Source organism: Onychomys torridus, chromosome 1 (genome assembly GCF_903995425.1).
Source record: "Onychomys torridus chromosome 1, mOncTor1.1, whole genome shotgun sequence".
Lineage (NCBI taxonomy): Eukaryota > Metazoa > Chordata > Mammalia > Rodentia > Cricetidae > Onychomys > Onychomys torridus.
Genome location: NC_050443.1, coordinates 129,821,499 through 129,842,839, shown reverse-complemented (window position 1 = coordinate 129,842,839; position 21,341 = coordinate 129,821,499). Strand labels below are relative to the sequence as shown.

Here is a 21,341-nt window from a genome sequence, read left to right as displayed (position 1 = left end):
CTCAAAGTTGAGAAGTGGCACATGATGCTTGCCAAGGCATGTTCCCACAGCTAAACAGTCTCAGTCTGTGTCACCCAACAGACACAGCATTCCTCTGCAGAAGTTAAAACATAGTGTTATGGAAATAATCCTGGGTTCTAAGTTCACTCCTGGGAGATATGCTATTAGTCAACCCCCTTAGTGCCTTGGTCCCCCAGGGACTTAGTGGAGAGATGGGGGAAATGGAGATGAGACAGACATCATGGGGACTTCCTTGGCTGTCAGGTTTCAGACCAACAACAGGTGTTGCTCTTGTTCATTTTTTAAATTGGGTGCTGAGAACTGAATGCAGGGCCTCCTGTGCACCGAGCAGTGCTCTGTCACCAAGTCTCATTTCCAGACCTTTTTACTTTTACCTGATTTTAATTGTGAGACAGAATTTTGTCAAGTGGCCCAAATTGTCTTGAAATTACTCTGTAATGTAAGTAAGTCTTGAATTTGCAATCTTCCTGCCTCAAGCTCCTGAGGAGCTAGCACCGTGGCCTGTCCAGACCCTACTTAACAGGTGTTTTGTTGCTGCTGTTGTTGTCTTCTTGGGTTAGCTTCAAGACAGGGTCTCATGTATCCCAGATTGGCCTCAATGACACTACATGGTAGAGGATGACCTTGAACTTCTGAATCCCCTGTTTTCCCCTCCCAAGTGTTGGGACCCTAAGCATGTGCTACCACACCCAGTTTTTTGGTGCTAGGGTAGAACCCAGTGTTTTGTGCATGTTTGGTAAGCACTCCACCAATCAGGGAGTCTGTGCTACTAGGATGTCTCAAACCAACATCAGCGTCACCTAGGAGGCACCGTAGAAGACAAACTGGGGGTGTCTGGAAAGTGAACTGAGGTTTTACCAAGTGATGCTGGCACTGCTAACCTAGAGACCACACTTGAAGCTCCATTTGACTTAATATTGGAAATAAAATAGCTTAGAGTCTAGGGGCAGTGGGGTCTAGAGAATAGCTTTTTGTTATGGATGACTGTTAAGAGTGCTTTCCTGTACTGGAAGTGAAATCACCAAGGACAGCGACATCCACCTTTCACAGATGAGAAACAGAGCTAATGCTCCTGCACCTGCAGGTCATAAAAAGCAGAAACTGAGAAGCAGACTCAGAGCCATCTGACCTCTGGACCCTGATGCTGCCTTGGCTGTGGGTTCACCATCTGGGTGATTAGTAGTAAACAGTGCCAGTCCATCAGCCAGCACCAGAGAGTCAGGTTGACATCAGCCTTTCAGGGTGTTTTCCTCCCTCTGGTACCTGCTAGCACTGTGGAGCATTGGAATGGATTGACTTGTATTTGTCATCTAGAGAGGCTAGAAAGCTTCCCACTTGCATATTGCTAGAATCTGGTTCACAATATTTTGTGCTGTAGCATTTGACATCCTGCCAACCAGGAGTGTACAGTTGATGTGCAATAAGATTAAACAGGAGTGAATGCTGCTGACAGGTGAGGATTTTTCTAATGGGAAATATTTCTACCTAAGTCTTTAATGTGCTAAGGAGGCTGCCTGCCTCCTGCCACACATCCTTCCTCATCAGCACAGTAAGGTTAAGACATCCTCCAGATCTACCTTATCAGAGGTTAAGTGGGGACCACGGCCACATTGTTCTCACCCAGTAGCCTCAAACACTGAAGATGGAAACCATATGCTATGAAAGGTTAGGCTACCCTCAGACTCTCCAGTCTCCTAGATATAGCAGTTAAAATATAGATGAACATAAGCCAACAAAGTATCCACATGTTTCAATTCTCAGCACCCACATGGCAGCTTACAACCATCTGTAACCCCTGTCCCAGGGGAGCTGAAACCTTCTTCTAGCTTCTTCAGGTACCAGGCACACACATTGTGCACAGAAATACATGAAAGCAAAACCTATACACATTAAAAAAAAGTTAAATAATATTTAAGAGACCTAGATTTTCAAGTAGGCCCAGCTCATTTTAATATTGTATCCCAAAAAACATGGACTCCCAGGAAACAAAGACACTTACCTTGCATTTTAGTGAAGACAACAATAGACATAAGATAGATTGTTGATTTATCAGTGGAAATTGCATCTTGTGTGTTTTGTAGCAGCTCTACATCATGAACAATGAGGAGAGTGTGTCTGCTGTTAATGACCCAAATAATGCCCATGTCACCAAGCCTCCACATGCTGTGGCCTCTGGAAGCCGGAAGAAGCCTTTGGAAAGGACTACTTACCAGGCAGCAAAAACACTCCGGTATACAGAGGATAGAAACTTACAGAACCCACACTGGGTGATCCAGAATCCAGCTGGAATGACAGGCTTACAGGCCCAGCCGTACTCAGTGGGAACGGCTGGTGTGCAGTGCTCACCAGAAATAACAACTGCCCAGGTCCTGCCTGGAGACCCTCAGAATCCCCTGAACCCACAGGGATCAGAGTGTGTCCCAGAGCCAACACAGACATCGAGCCATCCACACTGGAACATGTCCTCTAGGCCCTGTTTTGAATTTAATCCCAAGAAATTCATAAATGAAGAAGTCAGAACATTAGGGGTGAGTATGATTGTAGATGAACGGTCTTATTAAATAAGAAACACAGAGCCAATTGCAGAGTTAAAAGCCAAGAGGTCAGAGCAATAGTTAAGAGTTTAAAACCTTTTCTTACCCTTCACTGCTGCTGCTGTCCTTCCTCTCCCCAAAGAGATCTACTTCCTGTATGTCTTTTTTATAGACTTTCTGTTCTGCCTTCTGAAAACCCAACCACATGACCTCCTCCTCACTGCCTGTCTGTACAGACCTCCAGGTCTTCTATGGTTGGTATTGAGATTAAAGGCATGTGTCTCCATGCTGGCTGTATCCTTAAATGCACAGAGATCTGCCTGTCATGTGATCTGGATTAAAGGTGTATGCCACCACCGCCTGGCTTCTGCTATGGCTTGCTATTAGCTCTGACCCCCCAGGCAACATTATTTATTAACATACAAATAAAACCACATTTCAGTACAAATAAAATATCACCATATATGATGTCATCTCTCCAGCTTTGTAAGCCCATCTCTGATGCCTCTGGGTTCAGAGGGCAAAGGAGGGTAGCAGCTTCTAAAGGCTAGGTCTGGGACAACACCACAGATGGCAGTCCCACCCTGTGTTCCTCTGTTCCCCAGTTCATTCCATGGGCTTTTGAGGAGGCTATAAAATTGACCAGCTATCCCTTTCCTAGCTGTCTATTAACCCAGGTGAGTGGGTTAGAGTCTCAGCTGCTGCCTCTCCATCATAAGATCTAGTAAGCTCCTCTGTATCCTACGAGCTCCGAGGGTGCTGGCTTCCTCTTCCACCAGGGGTATTCCTGCCTCTTTCCTGTATCCTCTAGTTTCCTTTGACACCTTGAAAAGATCAACTTCATTCTATTTTCTGAGGCAGAAACAAGGTCAGTCCTATGCTCCACTAGATGCTAGTCAACTCCTAGTAAAATGACTGGCTTGCAGGATGACTGGTTTATTGCAAGTTTTCCACCTCAATGCACTCGCACACTCGGCATGGAGGACACTCTACGAGGAGACAGATTCAGAGATGACATGGTCCTCAAAGACCAAGAGACAGGGATTTATTTCATAGTAGCTATTATAACTGTACCTTCTGGCAATCTCCATGAAGACATCTACATAGCTTTGGTGAAAGAGTACAGATGACCCAGCTTCCTTTGAGTGGTTGTGACCCTCCTAGAGGCAAGAGGACAAGGGCAGGTTCAGGAAGGAGACAAACTCTTAAAACCCTGTTCTACAAGGGGGACAAGATCATGGTGGGAAAAAAAAAAAAAACAAGAGACAGCTGACCCAAGCTAGTGGGAGCCCACAGACTCTGGACTGACAGCTGGGAAGCCTGCATAGGACCACACTAGGCCCCTTGAATGAGGGTGACAGATGTGTGGCTTGAACTGCTTGTGAGTCCCTTGGCAATCAGAGCAGAACTCATCCCAAGTACATGAACTAGTGTTTTTAGAGCCCATTCCCTATGGTGCCATGTTTTACTCAGCCTTGATGCAGGGGGAGGGGCTTAGGCCTGCCCCAACTTGGTATGGCTGCCTATGTTGAATACCCAACGTATACCCTATGAAGAGTAGGGGAAGGTGAGATGAGGGAGGTGGGGGAGAGAAGGGGGGGAACAGTGGGTAGTATGTAAAATGAAAAAAAACTTTAAATAAACAAATAAACCTAAAAAAAGAAAGAAAGAAAGAAACCCTGCTCTAATGGGGATATGGCTAGCTATGTGCTGCAAGGCTTCACATATGTCAGAAGCTTTGTCTCTAGTGTGGTGATGTTAAAATATACCAGAGAGCCCCTGAGAGATAGGGCCTAGTGGGAGGTATCGGTCACTGGGCTAGTCCTTATTGAATCTTGATAGCTCTCATGGGAGCAAGACTAGACCCAACCCCTCTGGCTTTCTGTCTCACTATATAATCTCTTCCTCTGGCATGTACTCTCATCATGGTACTATTTACCACACAGTGACCCAGCCAAGGGACACCTCACCAGAGCCAGCTTTATGCAGCTTAAACTGACAGTTCCAAAATTGTGACCTAAATAGACTCTTTTTTTTTTTTTTTCCCACATTACCCAGCATTTGGTATTTCGCTTCAGCAATAGTAAATGAGCTAATACAAACCCAACCCCTCCCTCCTGGTCTATCTGCAGAAATAGATACATTGATTGGGCAAAGACCAGAGAGCATTGTTTGTATCCCCAATTTATTAGAGCCACCTCTTAGAGACTAAAGTCTGCAAAACTGTCTCAGGAATCTAAATGCTGATTCCGAGTACCAAGGGAGATTTTAATTGTATGTGGGAAGATGATGTGGTGATGCTATATAGACATTGTAATTCTGAATTATGCTTTTTATCCTGCTGATACCGATGAATGTATTTTTTTCGGGTGGCCAAATATTTGAAGGCATTTGGAAATCCAAGTTCAAAAGAAACTGCTCTGAACCATCTTACCCTTTTTACTACCCAGGGTACCCACTGGTCCCACCTGTGGACCTTTAAAACACCTGGAACAGATCCCACCCAGAGATATTGGTCTAGTCCAGAAGTTGGTCTAGGTGAGCCCCAATACCAATCATACCTCAAATGGCTCTGGAGTACAGGGTTAGGTGGGGTGATAAAGTGTAACTTAGCAGCCTGCAGGCCAGCTCTGCTCTCTCACTTACTTGCTCCCTGCTCTCCCCACAGGGCATCCAGATCATCATTGGCCTATTCCATATTGTGTCTGCAGTCAACCCTGAACTATACAGGAGTACTACTGTGCTGGGGATATCAGGGTACCTGATCTGGGGAGGACTGTCTGTGAGTACAAGGCCGTGTGGCCTCCTTTCTAGGTGATCAGAAGGGGTGAAAGACCTTTGAACCTTACTTCCAGTCCAATAATAACCCTTACAGCTTTGAAGTCTGCAGGCACTGCTGAGGACTGAAGAGCCCACCTTCACCCTGGCAATACTACTTTTTGCCTATAAGGAGGTTTTGGCTGCAAACATTCATTACCGTATTATTATCAGAGTTTTTAAGGTCAGAGCCTGGGTTATGCAGCACTAACAAGCCAGGCTCTACCACCCACCCTTTACGGGCCAACTAAAGAGACAGGTCATAGGAAAAAAGAAAATAAAGATGGTTCACTCACTGTGGCCACAGCGAGAAGAGGAACAAATCAAGAGACCCAGTGACACCTCTGCCAATCCATCTTTGGGGCTTAAGTAGAGGATAAGGAGTACACATAACTAAGCAGTGATGGTCAGGGTGTGGTCCTATCCATCACTCACCCATCATTGCCTCAGTTCCAGTCTGTCCTGCAAAGTGACCTGACAAGTTGGCAGAGGTAAGCTTTACCTCTGGCTGGCACCAAGCTTTAGCCTGTCTCTTCCTCCAGCATCAGATGTTTAGAGTAGTATTAATCCCTGGTGTACATTGTCTTAATACCCTAATATCTATATTAGAGCTTACAGAGTTTCGTGCTGTACACAGCATCTGCCTCCCATTAATAAGAGCATTGCAAAATTTCCAGGAATTAGTTAAGCAAGTTGTCCAACCAATTGGCGATAGGAAACTGACTATTGCAGATAAACAGTCATGATAAAGGCCTTCCCCTACTGAGGAGAGACCTCACCAGCAGGTGGCAGACATTTGCAAGCACAGCCCTGTACATATGCAAGCCAGGGGAATAGGAGAAACATTCAGGACAGTGACTTCTCTTGAGGGGCTGAACTTGGAGGTTAAGGTGCAGGTCACTCAGGGTCATGCAAAACTTCCACTGGGTCAGTGACTCCTTACTAGCAAACTGGGATGAAATTCACAAGCAATGAGTTTAAGAGGAGTTTTTATAGCAAGATTTTTAAAATCAGGAAAAAAGCAAAGCCTTCAAGCCTGGGTTTCCAGGAAAAGGTAGAGGTATGTCCATCAACAGGAAAATCCCAGTGAGCTGCTGGCCTAGGGTCTTTCATATGGCAGAAACTGGGCAAAGACTGAGATTGTGCCTGCTGAGATAGACTAATCTTCTAGGCCCATCAAGGGGCAGGCTAACTGGGATCTTGGAATATTTTTCTGAAATATCCAGGCAGCTGTGTCACTAAAAAGCTCATGCCCACATGAGTGATGACTCCCAAAACCTACAGCCCCTGAACTACTCACAAAACTTGATGACACTCCACTAAAGAGTTTCTTCTCCTCCAGCAAGTGGCTTTTTAAAAAATTTTTTTCATGCAATATATTTTGATCATGGTTTCCCTTCCCCCAACTTCTCCAAGATCCTCCCCACCTCCCTACCCACTCAACTTCACAATGCTCATTTCTCTCTCTCTTTCTCTCTCTCTCTCTCTCTCTCAAAAAAAAAACATAAAAATGAAAATCAAGACAAAAAACAATAAGACAAAAAAATTGCCAAAAAGGAAACAAAAAGGTCCCCACCCAAAAAAAAAAAGAGTTTGTTTTGTGTTGGCCAACTACTCTTGTGCATAGGGACTCCCTGAAGTGTGGTTGGTACACTCAGTGAGACCTCACTGGAGAACACTGACTTTCCCTGTGCCAACAGGTAGCAACTACAAATAGCTTCTTTGTTAAGGCTGGGACCCCATGTCCACTTCCCCTTCTCAGTGCAGAGATCCCTCGTTCCTTGAACCTGTGTCCTATGAGCACATCCGTCTACAGTCTCTGCAAGTTCACCTGTGCCTCAGTCCGGCTGTGGCTGGAGGACACTGTTTCCTTGGTCCTCCATCCCCTCCGGCTCCTACAGTCTTTCTGCCTCCTCTTCCACAAAGATCCCTGAGCCTTGAAGGGAGCAGGGCTCTGATGATGTCCCACCGAAGGCTGGGTGCTCCAAAGCCTCTCACTCTCTGCACGTTGTCCAGTTTGGATCTCTATGTTAACTTCCATCTACTGCAAGAAAAGACTTCTCTGATGAGGCTTAACTGAGGCTCTGGTCTATAGGTTTACAATATGTCATTAGGAGTCATATTGCTCTTTTCCTTTAGCAGAATAATAGCAGCTTTTCCCTTAGGCCCATGGCCTATCCTTTCTTTCCCCCAGCAATTGTTAACTGCTAAGCTTTGCAGAGCTTGTGTTTGTCAGGGCTCTCTGAGCCATGACACTCACACATATACACACTTAAATTAGATATTTTTTAATTTGTATGACTGTTTTACATTATTCCCTAATTATTTTTCCTTGCTTGTATGAACAAATTTTGAAGGACATTCTCAAACTGCTCATTGATGGCTGTGACTATGCAGTTGACTTTTTTTCTTTCTTTCTTTCTTTCTTTTTAAAGATTTATTTATTTATTTATTTATTTATTATGTATACAATGTTCTGTCTGCATGTATCTCTACAGGCCAGAAGAGGGCACCAGATCTCATTACAGATGGTTGTGAGCCACCATGTGGTTGCTGGGAGTTGAACTCAGGACCTCTGGAAGAATAGTCAGTGCTCTTAACCACTGAGTCATCTCTCCAGCCGTGTGTGTGTGTGTGTGTGTGTGTGTGTGTGTGTGTGTGTGTGTGTGTCAGGATCTCACTAGGTAACAGCCCCTGGCTAGCCTGGAATTCACTATAGACCAGGTTGGCCATGAACTAACAGAGATCAGCCTGCCTCAGCACCACTCCCCCAGCTAAACAATTGACATCTGCACACTGATGTTCTATCTTGTGAAATAACTAAACTGTCTTATTAATTCTAGTAACTTTCAGAGCTGCTGGAGTTCTGGGAAGGCTCTCATGTCATCTACCAGTGAAGACACCACTGAAGCACATACAGCTCTGCTCCACTCTCTTGTCATATCAGCTGGCTTTGGAGCCCCTCCTGAGGGCCTGGGTTTCAGTCTCTGAATTCAATGATCTAGGAGGAGCTTATTTTTTTAGGATTTCAGACCATCCAGTTCAGAGCTCCCTCCTGACTGTACAAGGGTAGTACACTTGGCCATTTAGAAGTGTTTCATCTCAGTGATCCCTAAAGAAAGAAAGAAAGGACCAGGGGATGTGGCTCAGCGGTAAAGTATTTGCCCAGCACATACAAGGGCCTGGGTTCTATCCTCAGTAGTATAAAATAAAGTAATAGGAGTAGGAACTATTGCTGCTACAATAGTCATTTTACAGATGAGAGGGAACCAGCTTCAGCAGTAATTCAGAGAGATCAACTCTGTAAAAACAGGGTTTGTTTTTACTCTTGTTAGGACTCTTAAGCTTGTCTAGGAGCACAGCTAGTTGAATTAGTGAAGTTATGAAACAGGAGCCCCAATGTCCTCTCTCCCAGCCTCAGTACAATGACTACCATTCTACCCTGCCCCTAACTTCCCAGGTTAAGATCATATTCAAGAATAGGACAGTGTCATCAGTGAGTGAGTTTGAACAATGGCATGGCCCACCGTGAGCTTGAGGAGACCTCATCAGACAGTGGTAATGATGAATGACTTAGGGCATCCAACACGACCTGTAGGAATCTGACTGCCACATACATAGTACTCAAAGTCTGGGACCGTGACAATGTCAAAGGAAGCTCACAGTTTACTGCCTGGGAAACAAGATGTTTGGAAATTAAAGACACTTTTTTTTATGTCTATGTAGTTTATCATCTCTGGATTCCTCTCAGTCTGGGCTGCAAAGGATGCCAGCAGCTACCTGGTAAGTCACAATGCCATTTCTTTGATGACCTGTGGGTCTTAAAGCAGTAGAGTTTGCCCTAAGGACCATTCATTTGACTGAATAAATATTTATTTTACATAACTGGCCATGTAATTTAAAGTGCGGGACCCCACTGTTAATGCAATCTGTTTCACAACCTCAGTGTTCACAATGGGAACTCCCTTGTTCTTGGTAACTAGGGAGCCCAGCCTCAGGACATGCATAGAATTTTAAACTCTGTATTCCTATCTCAAAAGGCAAACTCTCACATCTTTCTCCAATACAATCAGACATTTGAAGCGGTCATCAGTGAGCAATGGTCAAGATGGAATATGGGTTGCTGGTCTGCAGACACTCTGTCACCTCCCCTGTATCTGTCTTCCTCTTTGGTTCCCAGGTCTGGACCTGAGGGTGGTGGGGGTTGGGCTATGACCCTCTACTCATGTACACAAGACTGGGGAGGAGGCAAAGAGGCAGGGAGTGCAGGGCCAGGGCCCAGAGAAAGCGTCATTTTGATGGCCACAGTCTGGAGCATCATTATCATCAGTGGCTTCTGCTTTCTTGACCTGCGTGTGGTGGGTCTGTGACATAATGCCACTGCCTTCCTGGGTGTGGTGGGTCTGTGACATAATGCCACTGCCTTCCTGGGTGTGGTGGGTCTGTGACATAATGCCACTGCCTTCCTGGGTGTGGTGGGTCTGTGACATAATGTCACTCCCTTCATGACCATCAAAGTGGAGAGAATCAGCATGTAGGGTCCTTTCCAAGTTGTTTTCAGAGCCCCTTTGGCTATCTGTTTGACCCAGACAGTATCACTGGGCTTGAACAAGGAGATGCTGGTGGTGGACTTGGAGGCTGGCTGGGTCTCTCTGATAGTCTAATGGACAGCCTTTATGAAGGATTGGAAGGCCTATAGTGTCTTGAAAAAGGAATGGTTAGAGAGTCTTTCCAACTGCTGGTCTCTGAGCTGGGGGAGCAGTGGGGAAGGCCTTCCAAACATAATCTCATAGCGGGTGAATCCCTCCCTATGGGTAGTGCAGGGAGCCCATGACCCAAAATAAAATGTAGGAAGGAGGTCTAGCTACCCTTCACTGGACTATAATGAGAGTTTGATTAGGGTTGTTTGTTTGTTTGTTTGTTTGTTTTTTAAATGTCCTGTTTATTCATTTTACCTGCCCAGAATTATGAGATCTATATGCACAAAGAAGTTTCCAAACTGTACCTAAAGCTTTAGCTATTACTTAGAAGATTTTGGCTATGAAAGCCAGGAAATTGTCAAACCACATTGCTAGAGAGAGGCCAAATTGGGGGACTAGTTCCTAGAGAAGCTTTTTAGCTACTATTTGATGAGTTTTAGTCTGGGTGAGGAACATTTCTACCCATCTGGAAAAGATATGTATAAAAACTAGCATGTGCTTGTGTCCTCCTCCCCTTGCAAGCCGGATCTCCGTGAAGTCTGTTTTCCCAGAGTTCCCAGGGGTGTTGGCTTCTCATTTGTACCCTTCCTGGGTAAGGGATCTCAGTTTTGCATTTACTTGAGCACAAAACTGGCATTTGAGTGAGATATCCTACGCCAGTCTAGGTATAACACACCTTGGTTTGAGCAACTCAAAGTTTTGTGGACCCCAGATGAGTAGCCTAAGAAAGACCAGTTACCAGAATCCTGATGGTTGCTTCTTGGGAGAATGATCTTTTCCCCAACTTGTGTGTTCAAGCTGTCCTTTTTTATTACTTTCATCCTCTATTTCCTCTTGGCTGTACCATGGAGTCTCAGGTCAAGGTATATCACAGGAATTCAACAGAATATCAATAGGCGCCATTGGTCTTAAGACCACGCTTCTGGCAGCCAGATCAGTGGCTCTACCTCCTGCCTCAGGGGAGTCATCTTTTTATGTCCTTGGCAGTGGAAGATACCAATTCGTAGGGGAAGCCACATCGCCTCTGGGAGGACCAAGATTTTTTTCTTTGTTTTCAGTGTCCTCTCCCCTGGTGATGAGAAGCCCTGTTTCTCTACAGATCATACATGGACATGTGTGGTAGTAGAAGCAGATTGGTCAGTTCTGTTCTCTGGGATGAGGTACCTGCTTTAGGACCAAATAATTTCATTTAAAATAATTACTGCAGCCCCATGAACCTGGTTTCATCTTTAATTAAGCTACTCCCACCTGTGTAGAGCATTGCATCAGGATCTTTCAGAGGGCTATCACCTGGAGACAGTCATGGACGAGCCCCTGCTGGTCATTATCAGTCAAAAGAGTAGCATGATTGATAGTGATGGGTTTTTCAAACAATACTCGAGGATGGTCCAGGAGAGGGACTTGGTATTGGTTCACACAGGCATTAGACAGCCAGAGTTCTGGTATTCCTTGGAGGAGGGCCTCAGTTGCGGAGGGTGGGGGGATGCTGTGAGTGTAAGTCTGACCAGAGTTAACTTGTTTGTTTTCAATAGACTAGAAGTAGCTACCATAGCTCTTAGACAGATGGGAGGGGTGTATTCCAGGGTGACTGGCAGGGTACCACAATGCCTATCTCTCCTAAGCTAGGCAATATGGACTGTTGTTGCCGGTTTTCCCTCCTTTTGTCTAAAAAGAAAGATTTTTAACTCTAACATAGTATAACTACATACAACAAAAACAGTTATCAAGTAAGAATTAATTTATAATATTCAGTCTATTTACATTTAACAAATTCAGAGAAAGCATTTTACTATCCTTCATAGTGACTCCAAAGTTTTAATTTACTTTCTATCATAATTAAAGAAAACTGCAACTATAACTATCTAGTCTTCAACTCTTATCAAAGACCCAGAAGGATGTAATATTATCTAACAACAGAGACATTTGGCTGCTTGGACAGTCACCCAAAGTTCCTCTGCAACGTTGGGCATCCATCTTCAGCCTATAGGCCTAGAGTATCGGCAGACTTTTCTATGAAGCAGGAATTTTGGGCTGTCCTGTAATTGGAAGGTTTCTCCAGTCCTGCCAGGCCCCTGCATTCTCATATCCTGCTTATAAAATAATCACTCAGAAGCTTATATTAATTATAACTGCTGAACCACAAGCTCAAACTTATTACTGATAAACTCTTACACTTAAATTAACCCATAATTCTTATCTATGTTTAGTGGCTTGGTACCTTTTCTCAGTTCTGCCTTGTCATCTTGCTCCCTTTGTGTCTGGCTAGCCACTCCTGACTCAGCCCTTCCTCTTTCCAGAATTCTCCTTGTCTGCTTGCCCCACTTATACTTCCTGCCTAGCTACTGGCCAATCAGCATTTTATTAAACCAGTGTACAAAAGCATTATCCCACAGCACTGTCCTGCCTTGTTTTGGCAAAATTCATCAGTCACTTTCCTCTGTATCCAGCAGAATATCTGATAGGCTCTTCTGTGAAGCAAGAATTTGAAGAACTTTCCTGACTTGTTTTGGCAAACTTCAACAGTCACTTTCCTGTGGGTCCTGAATGTCTAGGCTGCACAACACTAGCAAAAGCAAGAACAATTTCTTTGCCCATGGCTAATCTTGCCACAATGAATGCAAACTTCATAAGGAGTTTCTTCAGTGTCCATCATTTCTGAAGTAAATTGATACTGCCAGGAACAGATGTGTCTCATTGTGATGAAAAACTTTATGTTAACAAAACATTTTAAATACCATTATTCTGTAGGTCTTTGAAAGGGTTGAAGACCATCTATCTATCTAAAATATATCTCTATATGATCTGGAAAGCATACCTAACATATCTACAGTTTTGATTGTTGTAAGTGGTATTCCTCATATCAACAGCCAGAGAAGAGCCTGGTTGTCTGTTGACCTGAGCTGCAACCTTATGGAGCCTTGGCATAAATGCAGAGCTGGTTCCAGGACCTCCTTCCCCTTACTGCCTCTACATGGCTTCTATGTTTAAGGAAAGTGGTAGATAAAGGGCAGGGTTATTCACAAAAGCACTTCCAGATTCCTAATCCCTGGTCTGCAAGTCCAATTTCTGCTACCTGGGTCTGTCTTACAAAAGGAGCACCCCCTCAATTTCCCAACATCAAGTCATCTCACATTGTCCTTGAAATGAATGATAAACGGCACTGGTTACAATGCTGGTTACCACGTGGAAAGGTCATGGTCACAACAGAGCCCAGTATCAGTATTCAGAGCTTTATTAGGAGGAAGCGGGAGATGAGAACCAGGCCTAGGTAGGAAAGCATTACAGAGAGAGAGAAGGTGGGAGGAGAGCAGAGCAGAATGGGAGAGAGAGAGTGTGTGTGTGGGGTCTGCATCCAGCTTTTTAAGGGTTCCCGGTAAACATGCACAGGAGGTCTTACAGAGCTACACCACGCAAGAGCTGATAGTGTAAACACACAGCTCGCACATAGTTGCCAGTGAACACTGATGACATAAGATGTAAGACCCTTTGCTTAACTCCTGAACTACGCATGTACAGTCATGCAACTGGAGTAAGGGCAGAAACCTAACAGTCCTTCAATATCCCAACAAGACTGGTTAAACACTACCTACATCATCCAGGAAACCCGTTGCCCTTGCCAAGGAAGAGGTATGGCATTCCTGGGCCTCTCCAGACTCCATCTTGCTCAGATGTCTGACTTCTAATTGAAATCTCTGCTTCACTTTCTATGTCTGACAGCTGCCCCAGACTCAGCCCAAATACGACATGTTGATTCTTATTTATTTTCCTCCCCAGAACCCCACTAAAGGAAGCCGACTGAGTAGAGACAAGCAGTAAACAATTAAAGCTTGTTGACATCTCAACATGGTAAAGCAGAGCCCCCACATCTGAAAATCTTCCCCAGGCAAACTTGTCAACCCAGGCTCCAGCCCCAGTCTCACCCTCAGCGTCCATATTGTAACACGAATCTTAAGATCTTATTAATAAAAACAAACCCAGAGCCAGGTATTGGGGTCAATGCTGAAAGATCAGAGAAGCAGAACAAGTCACATCCAACCTCACCTTGCCAACTTCTCAGCTGATCTTGTTTCCTCAGACTGAATGTCTCTGAATCCTCGTCCGAATGGATCTCAGCTGAACTGCTGCTCAAAAGCCTAAAAGCTTAAAAAGCCTAAAAGCCCCTAGTTCCTAGTCTTCATGCCTTATATACTTTTCTGCTTCCTGTCATCACTTCCTGGGATTTAAGGTGTATGTCGTCATGCCTGGATGTTTATAGTGTGACCACCAGATAAATTTATTGGGGTGCACAATTGCACAATATATCAACCACACCTTATCTTCTTACTGTCTCTTCTCAGGGCAAGCTTGGTGTCCCTGGTTGTTCTGCAGAGCAGGCCAGCAACCTCACCTTGCCTCCAAACAGCCTTCCAAATCTCATTGCTTCCCTCAGCTGCTTAGCCAGGTGTTGATATTCTCCCAATGGGTGGTTCCTGCCCTAAAGAGACATGGCATGAGCAATCATTATCTCACTACTCTGGGGTAAACTAACAGGCTTCTGCTCCAACCAGCCTGGCCCTCTCCTTTCTGCCCTGCTCCTCTTGGCCTACGTCCTGAGTCCTTCCAAATGCTGAGCTGACATTCCCCTCCCTTTGTGTCCTTTAGGTGAGCACCAACGTCGGCATGAATGTCATCAGTTCCATCTTCTCCCTTTTGGGCATCATTATTATCATTGTAGATCTGTGTGTTTCCCACTCTGATAATAATTTACTAACGGTGAGCATTACAGCTGATGGGTCCCAACACTTCTTCAGGATTAAGAGAGCTTGCACAGTTGTTTCTCGAGCAGGAGGGAATAGCAACAGAATTCCATCCTAGTATGATCCATAAATTATATAACTTCCTCCAAAATCCTGCAATTGCTAAGACAATCACAATGTTCCTTACACTACAGTGATGACTCTGAGATTAAGAGGCAAATGATCTGGGGGTGGAGATGTGGTTGCTTGTCTCAAGCTGCGACCTGGTCCTCTTTCAGGACTAATCAAGCAGACCAAGGAAACCTATCTACAGGGATGAGGAAAGTCCTCAAAAGGAGAGCTTCCCTGTAGGCCCCAGAAGGAGCCTAGTTCAACTGACAGAAGTTGGCCTTGATAGGACATGGCAGGAAACCAGGCAAGGTTGTTGGCATCTGAGTCCAGCCCTAGGCAACAGGATGAACTGACAAAGAAGTAGACTGTGGCCATGTAGAACAGAAATTTAAGATTCCAATAGGCCTGAAGCCAAACCCTGGGGTCCCATCTTCTGCTGAAGGAGAAGTGTGGGGAGGAGAAGTACTCCTAGAACTCTGCCTCCACAGTGCACTATGGGTAAGGCCACAGCAGGAAGCACACTGAGCTCAGTCCTGCTCTCAAAGCTCTCATTCAGGCAAGACCACAGAGATCAAGCTAAGACAGCCAGAAGCCAAGCAGAGCAGATGATACATCACCACTGGTGCATCACCAACTCACAGTAAGGACCTCAGCCCCTCATACAGGTTCACAGTCAGGATACTTGTTAGGGTACATCACAGTTAGGGGTCATCTCAGAAGTAAACTTTAAAAGGAGTAGTTTTGTAGAGAGAAGAAGTAAACATGAACTCGGGGCAAAGAATCTAGGGTACTTACACACCAACCCTTACTAGTCATCAATGGAAGACCTCTCCAGAGGATTGTTTGACCTTCAGGCTTGTGGTATAAACAGTGAAGTGGGCTCCTGAGGCCATGAAAGTCCACAATAAAGAAATGCAGTGGCCGACAGGTGGAAGTTGAGGTGCACTGAATGGATGTGGCAAAGGTGCATAAAGGTGGCATCTACACCAAGACACCACACACAGAGGGGATCCCCAGTATTCCAGAGGAGGCGTATGGCATTGACTTCAGGAGAGCTATGAATGTAGACTGTCACCAAGTCAACCCTAAAGACTGAGATGCCTCCATTTCCCCTCTGCCCCTAGGGTTGTCTGAAGGCAATCTCTGGGGGTCTCCTCCCCTTCGCCCTCCTGGAATTCATCATCACCTGTATGATCTCACGTTTTGGGTGCCAGGCTGTCTGCTTGACCCATTTAGAGGTGAGTGTTGGACTTTATTCCAGGAATCAGAGCCTACTCTGGGGAGGTTTAGCAAGAGGTGACTAGAGTCTACAAAAAGTGAGGAGTGAATGGGGTGTATCAGATAAGTTTTGGTGAATAGCAAACTACCTCAAAACCAAATACCTTCAAACAGCAAGCATTTACTTCAGCAGTTCTCAACCTGTAGGTCATGGCCCCTTTGGAGGTCACATTTCAAATATTTATATTACAATTCATAACAGTAGCAAAATTATAGTTATGAAGTAGCAACAAAATAATTTTATGGTTGGAGGTCACCACAACACGAGGAAGTGTATTAAAGGGCCCAAGCATTAGGTTGAGAAGCACTGGTTTATTTGGTTCTTGGTTCTGAGTATCGTCTACTTGTATGGTGGTGATACATGAATTTCTCTTCAATTGATCTCAAATGGACCCAATCTTCTTTAAAAAAAAAAAAAAAAACATGTTTATCCCCATCCCAGGAGTCCCAAGCATCCCATCCAGTTCCATCACCATGCTTGAAGTCCACAGTACACTTTTGGAATATGGATCTTGTTGACACAGCAACCTAGAAACTAAAAATATTTGGGGGCTGAGAATGTAGGATGAGAGTTTTGTTGGCATACAAAGAGCCCTGGATTTGATCTCCAGCATTGCATAAACTAGGCATGGTGGTACACACCTGTAATCCCAGAACTTGGAAGGTAGAGGCAGGAGAATCAGAAATTCAATGTCATCCTTGGCTACTTAGCAAGTTTGAGGCCAACCTGGATTACATGAGACTCTGTCTCAAAAAAAAATAGCAATAACAATAAAAACAAGTTCTGTTAACATACCCAACAGAGTCTAGTGAGACAAGAACCAGATAAGTCAAATATTCTCTCCCATTCAATAAAGACCTTATAAGAGGCTCAAGATGGTCACTGCTCCATAAAATTCTAAAATCCTATGGAGCTGTCTAGAGATATGGCTCAGTGGTTAAAAGCACTGACTAGAGGACCCAGATTCAATTCCCAGCACCCACATGACAGCTCACAACTGCCTGTAACTCCAATCCCAAGAGATCTGATGTTCCCTTCTGCACTCTGCAGGTACCAGGCACGCACATAGTATACAGTCACAAGTGCAGGCAAAACACCCATACATACAAAATAAAGTAATTTTTTATTTAATCCTGAGAAGTAATATGACCCCCATAGGGGCAGAGAACATTCCTTGGTTAGGAATTATTTTGGCTTTGAGGAAGGACCTGCCATTACTTTGTACTGCTTCCTGGATGCATCTCCCTGATCCACTGTTCCCTGGGGTCTTGACCTCTAGTCTCTCGTCTCTACTGTCAACAACTTTCCCTTTCTCATAAGAAAGAGTCCACCTTTCCATCTTTGGAGAGAGAGGCAATTACCTAATCATATTTGTACTTTGAGTCACATCAGTTCCTATTTAATGGGCTTTTTGCTAATGTAAGTCCCTCAAAATCTCTGGGGATGCTTTATGTACCAGATTATGGCTTTTCCAACTTGACAAAAGCCTCATCTTTGGTTGTGTTCTAAACAGACCTCTCTCTAAATCTACCAACACCCATTTTGAAATCAGGCCTCTCCTGGACCAAGCCCATAAGATTTTTAGAAGCTTTTTTCAGTGTAGGCAAGGGACCTTACTAAGGGCTGAAGACATGGTTCAGTCTGTATAGTGCTGGCTGTCCAAGCATGAGGACCTGAGTTCAGATCCCCCAGCACTCATATCAAGAGGCAGGTTCTGCAGCATATGTCTGTAACCTCAGCCCTGGCAGTCAGGGAAGGTGGAACAAAGACAGGCAGATGGAGCTCATTGGCCAGCTGATCTAGCCAATCATTGAGCTCTAGTGACTCAGTGAAAGACCCTGTCTCAAAAATAAAGTGCAGAGCAACTGAAGAAGACACACAGTGTCAATCTCTGGCCTCCACACACGTGTACACACAGTCACTTGTACACCCATGCACTTGTGCGCGTGCGCGCGCACACACACACACACACACACACACAGAAATAGATACACAGTCTTACTTATCACAGGGTTGTATAGACACAGGCCCTTCTGTGTGGGTCTAACCCTAACATGACACTTGTTGTTAGGCTTAAATTTTACTTTAAATATCATTTATCCATTGGTAACTTCAGAAATCCAGCCCTAAGATGGAATAGCTCATACAACAGGCACTTAGCTCATGGTCCTCTGGGATTGCCAAGTTGACAGATGGTTGCTGAGATACCCAGTGGTTGGGTGGTCTTGCATATACACACATGTGTTTGGCAGTTAGCAAACTGGGTGTGAACAGGGAAAAAAACTGGGCCACTTATTTCATGATTCGTCAGGTCAATCCTGCCTGCTCTCGGTTCCAGCAAGAAAGATCAAGCCACAGCAGGCAAATGTGTCACAGGTCTCTGCTTATATCCCCATTACTACTATCTCCTTAGCCAAAGAAAGTCATGTGACTAAGCCCAGCATCAACGAGAGAGGGTCTACCCCAGGCATGGAAAGGGGAAGGGAAAGAAGTTACTGCCTTTCTTGAAGTTCACTACAAAGGACACTGATGCCTTCCTGTCCTTTGTCTTTCAGAGCATGACCATGGCCTCAACCAAGTTCAGTAGCAACACAGTCAACATGACCAATAGACCTGTCTATATGACCAGTGGATCTGTCTATATGACCAATGAACGTGTCCATACAACCAATGAACCTGTCAACATGACCAATAGACCTGTCTATACGACCAATAAACATGTCCATATGACCAATGGACCTGTCAACATGACTGATGGACCTGTCAACATGACCGATGGACCTGTCAACATGACCGATGGACCTGTCAACATGACCGATGGACCTGTCAACAGCACCAGCCCAGACACCAACATCCCAGTCCAGCACACCACCCCCAGTAATGTTCCCCCTAGACACTCATACAAAGATAGAGCTGATCTTGACAAGGAATAGCTGACAGAATGCCCATTTCAATGACATGGAAGTACCTCTGCAATGGTAGCTTTGCTTCCATATGAAACAACTGAGACCTTGACCCTGGCATAACCACTAGGCCAAGATGAACACTCATTTTTCCCTCCTCTTCACTCTTAAGCTTCCCTTTGGTTTTTATTAATGTGCTTTTTAAATTCATAAATGTTTTTCCTTTGACTCTAGGTGTCTTTTAATTTGAACAAACTACATCCAAGGGTGCATTTTTTCCATTCTGTTGTTCCACTTACATGCTTACTGCTGAGAAGTCAATTCTAAAGTTAGTGGACAGGCCAACTGTCAGTTCAGCCTCTAGTTGCCCCCCCAACTCTAATCCTGAAAGGTAACTTCCCCCACCTGAGGAAAATGGGAGCAGCACAGAAAGCATGCACAGCCCAACCCTGGTGTGTGTCCCCAGCACTCCTGGGTGTGTGGGAGACAGCAAATGGACACCAGACTGCCTGCTGGAACTGAAACAAGCAAGCCACCCAAGCCCAAGAAAAGGCTGTCTGGGTTAAGCAATGGGAGAGATGGAAATATAAGACACTGTATTATACAAAGGGGCTCTATAACAGGGCCTTTCAGACCACAGCAGTCCCTCACTGCTCTCCAGCCCCCTCTTCTTTCCTCTTGTCTTTTCCCAGAATCCTTACAATGGACAACATGGGCATGGTCCTGGTGCCATTCAACAGCATGACCATGGCTCCTTTCAGATCCCCAAGGCTGTTTCCAGCTGGAGAATCTACAAAGACCAAAGAGCCTCTCTCTCACTAGTGTGACCCCAGCTCCTGGCACTGCTTCATGAAGTGTCTATGTTTAAACAGTTCTTTTTATTTCATGTGTGTGTGTGCATATGTGTTTGATGTATACACAAGTACATATTGGTGCTAGGGTGTGTATGAGTGTGCTTGTACATGTATGTGCATGCATGTAGAGGACAATTTCTGATGTTGTTTCTCAGGTACTCTCCTCCTCCTCTTCCTTCTTCTCTTCCTCTCCCTCCTCCTTGAGACAGAAGCTTTTTACTGGCCTGGAACTCACCAAGTAGACTAGGCTACCAAGACTAATCTGTCTGTTACATCGCCCCAGGCCTGGGCAATAATCATGCGCCATGATGCTGGACTTTATTTTTAACATGGACCCTGGGGACCAAACTCGGGTCTCTGTATTTGTAAAGCAAGCACTTCGCCAACTGTTGATTCAGCCCTCGAGCATCTCCTTTCCACCTGCAATAAGGAAGGGCGATAAGGGCAAAAGAAGAAGGAGGAGGAGGAGGAGGAGGAGGAGGAGGAGGAGGAGGGGGAGGAGGAGGAGGGGGAGGAGGAGGAGGGGGAGGAGGAGGAGGGGAGGAGGAGGAGGGGGAGGAGGAGGAGGGGGAGGAGGAGAGGGAGGAGGAGGAGAGGGAGGAGGAGGAGGAGGAGGAGGAGGAGGAAGAAGAAGAAGAAGAAGAAGAAGAAGAAGAAGAAGAAGAAGAAGAAGAAGAAGGAGGAGAAGATTCAAAAACTTCCATTTTGCAGTAGCCACTAGTCTGAAGCTCCCTCCCCACAGTCACAACTCTGGTGACACATCCCATGACAGTCACTACCCATGACAGTCACCAGAGGGCCCTGAGAGTGCTGTGGTCTTTACAAATAGGGTTCTTAAGTCCACTCACATACATTCTAGTACAGTAATCACAGTACTAGGACGTAAAAGGGCAGTGGGCAGCCAACATGTGACAGTGCCTCCACTGCACTGTCCACAGAGACTGAATGTTCAACAATAATGAGAGAGACATCCTCAGCCCATCTCTCACAAAAGGAAACTGGGACTCAGAGAGAAGAGGCTCTGTTTTGTCCTGTAGCTATGATAAACACCATGGCCAAAAGCAACTTGGGAGAAGAATGGGTTTATTGTAATTTACAGCTCCTAGTTCATCATAGAAGGAAATCAGGGCAGGAATCTGGAGGCAGGAAGCATGTAGGAATGCTGTTTCCTGGCTTGTTCCCTGGCTGTTTCCCAGGCTGGCCTCAAATCCCTTGTAGCTGAGGATGACCTTGAACTCCTGATCTTCCTGCCTCCATCTCCTAAGTACTAGGGTGACAGGGATGCACCACCATGCCTGGCTCTAGTCCTGTTCTGAAATTTCGGTGTCCTGTAGGGGAAAGGGAAATCTCTCTCTTCTCTCACCTCTGAAGTTTCCAGAATCTTTC

The 21,341-nt window shown here is 45.2% G+C and overlaps 1 protein-coding gene across 1 annotated transcript; it reads left to right on the top strand.

The window, feature by feature from the left end:
• The first annotated feature begins 2,114 nt into the window (after nt 1-2,114).
• On the top strand, nt 2,115-19,131 carry Ms4a18 (membrane spanning 4-domains A18). Its single transcript, XM_036178211.1, has 6 exons — nt 2,115-2,549; nt 5,224-5,337; nt 9,099-9,155; nt 14,714-14,824; nt 16,044-16,157; nt 18,754-19,131. The coding sequence occupies exons 1-6, from the start codon at nt 2,115-2,117 to the stop codon at nt 19,129-19,131; spliced, it is 1,209 nt and encodes a 402-aa protein (XP_036034104.1).
• The last annotated feature ends 2,210 nt before the right edge of the window (nt 19,132-21,341 follow it).

Coding starts and splice junctions, on each gene's coding strand:
- Ms4a18 (XM_036178211.1), top strand. CDS start 2,115: ATGAACAATGAGGAGAGTGTGTCTGCTGTTAATGACCCAAATAATGCC. Junction 14,825..16,043: donor CTGATAATAATTTACTAACG/GTGAGCATTACA, acceptor CTCTGCCCCTAG/GGTTGTCTGAAGGCAATCTC. Junction 16,158..18,753: donor TCTGCTTGACCCATTTAGAG/GTGAGTGTTGGA, acceptor TTTGTCTTTCAG/AGCATGACCATGGCCTCAAC.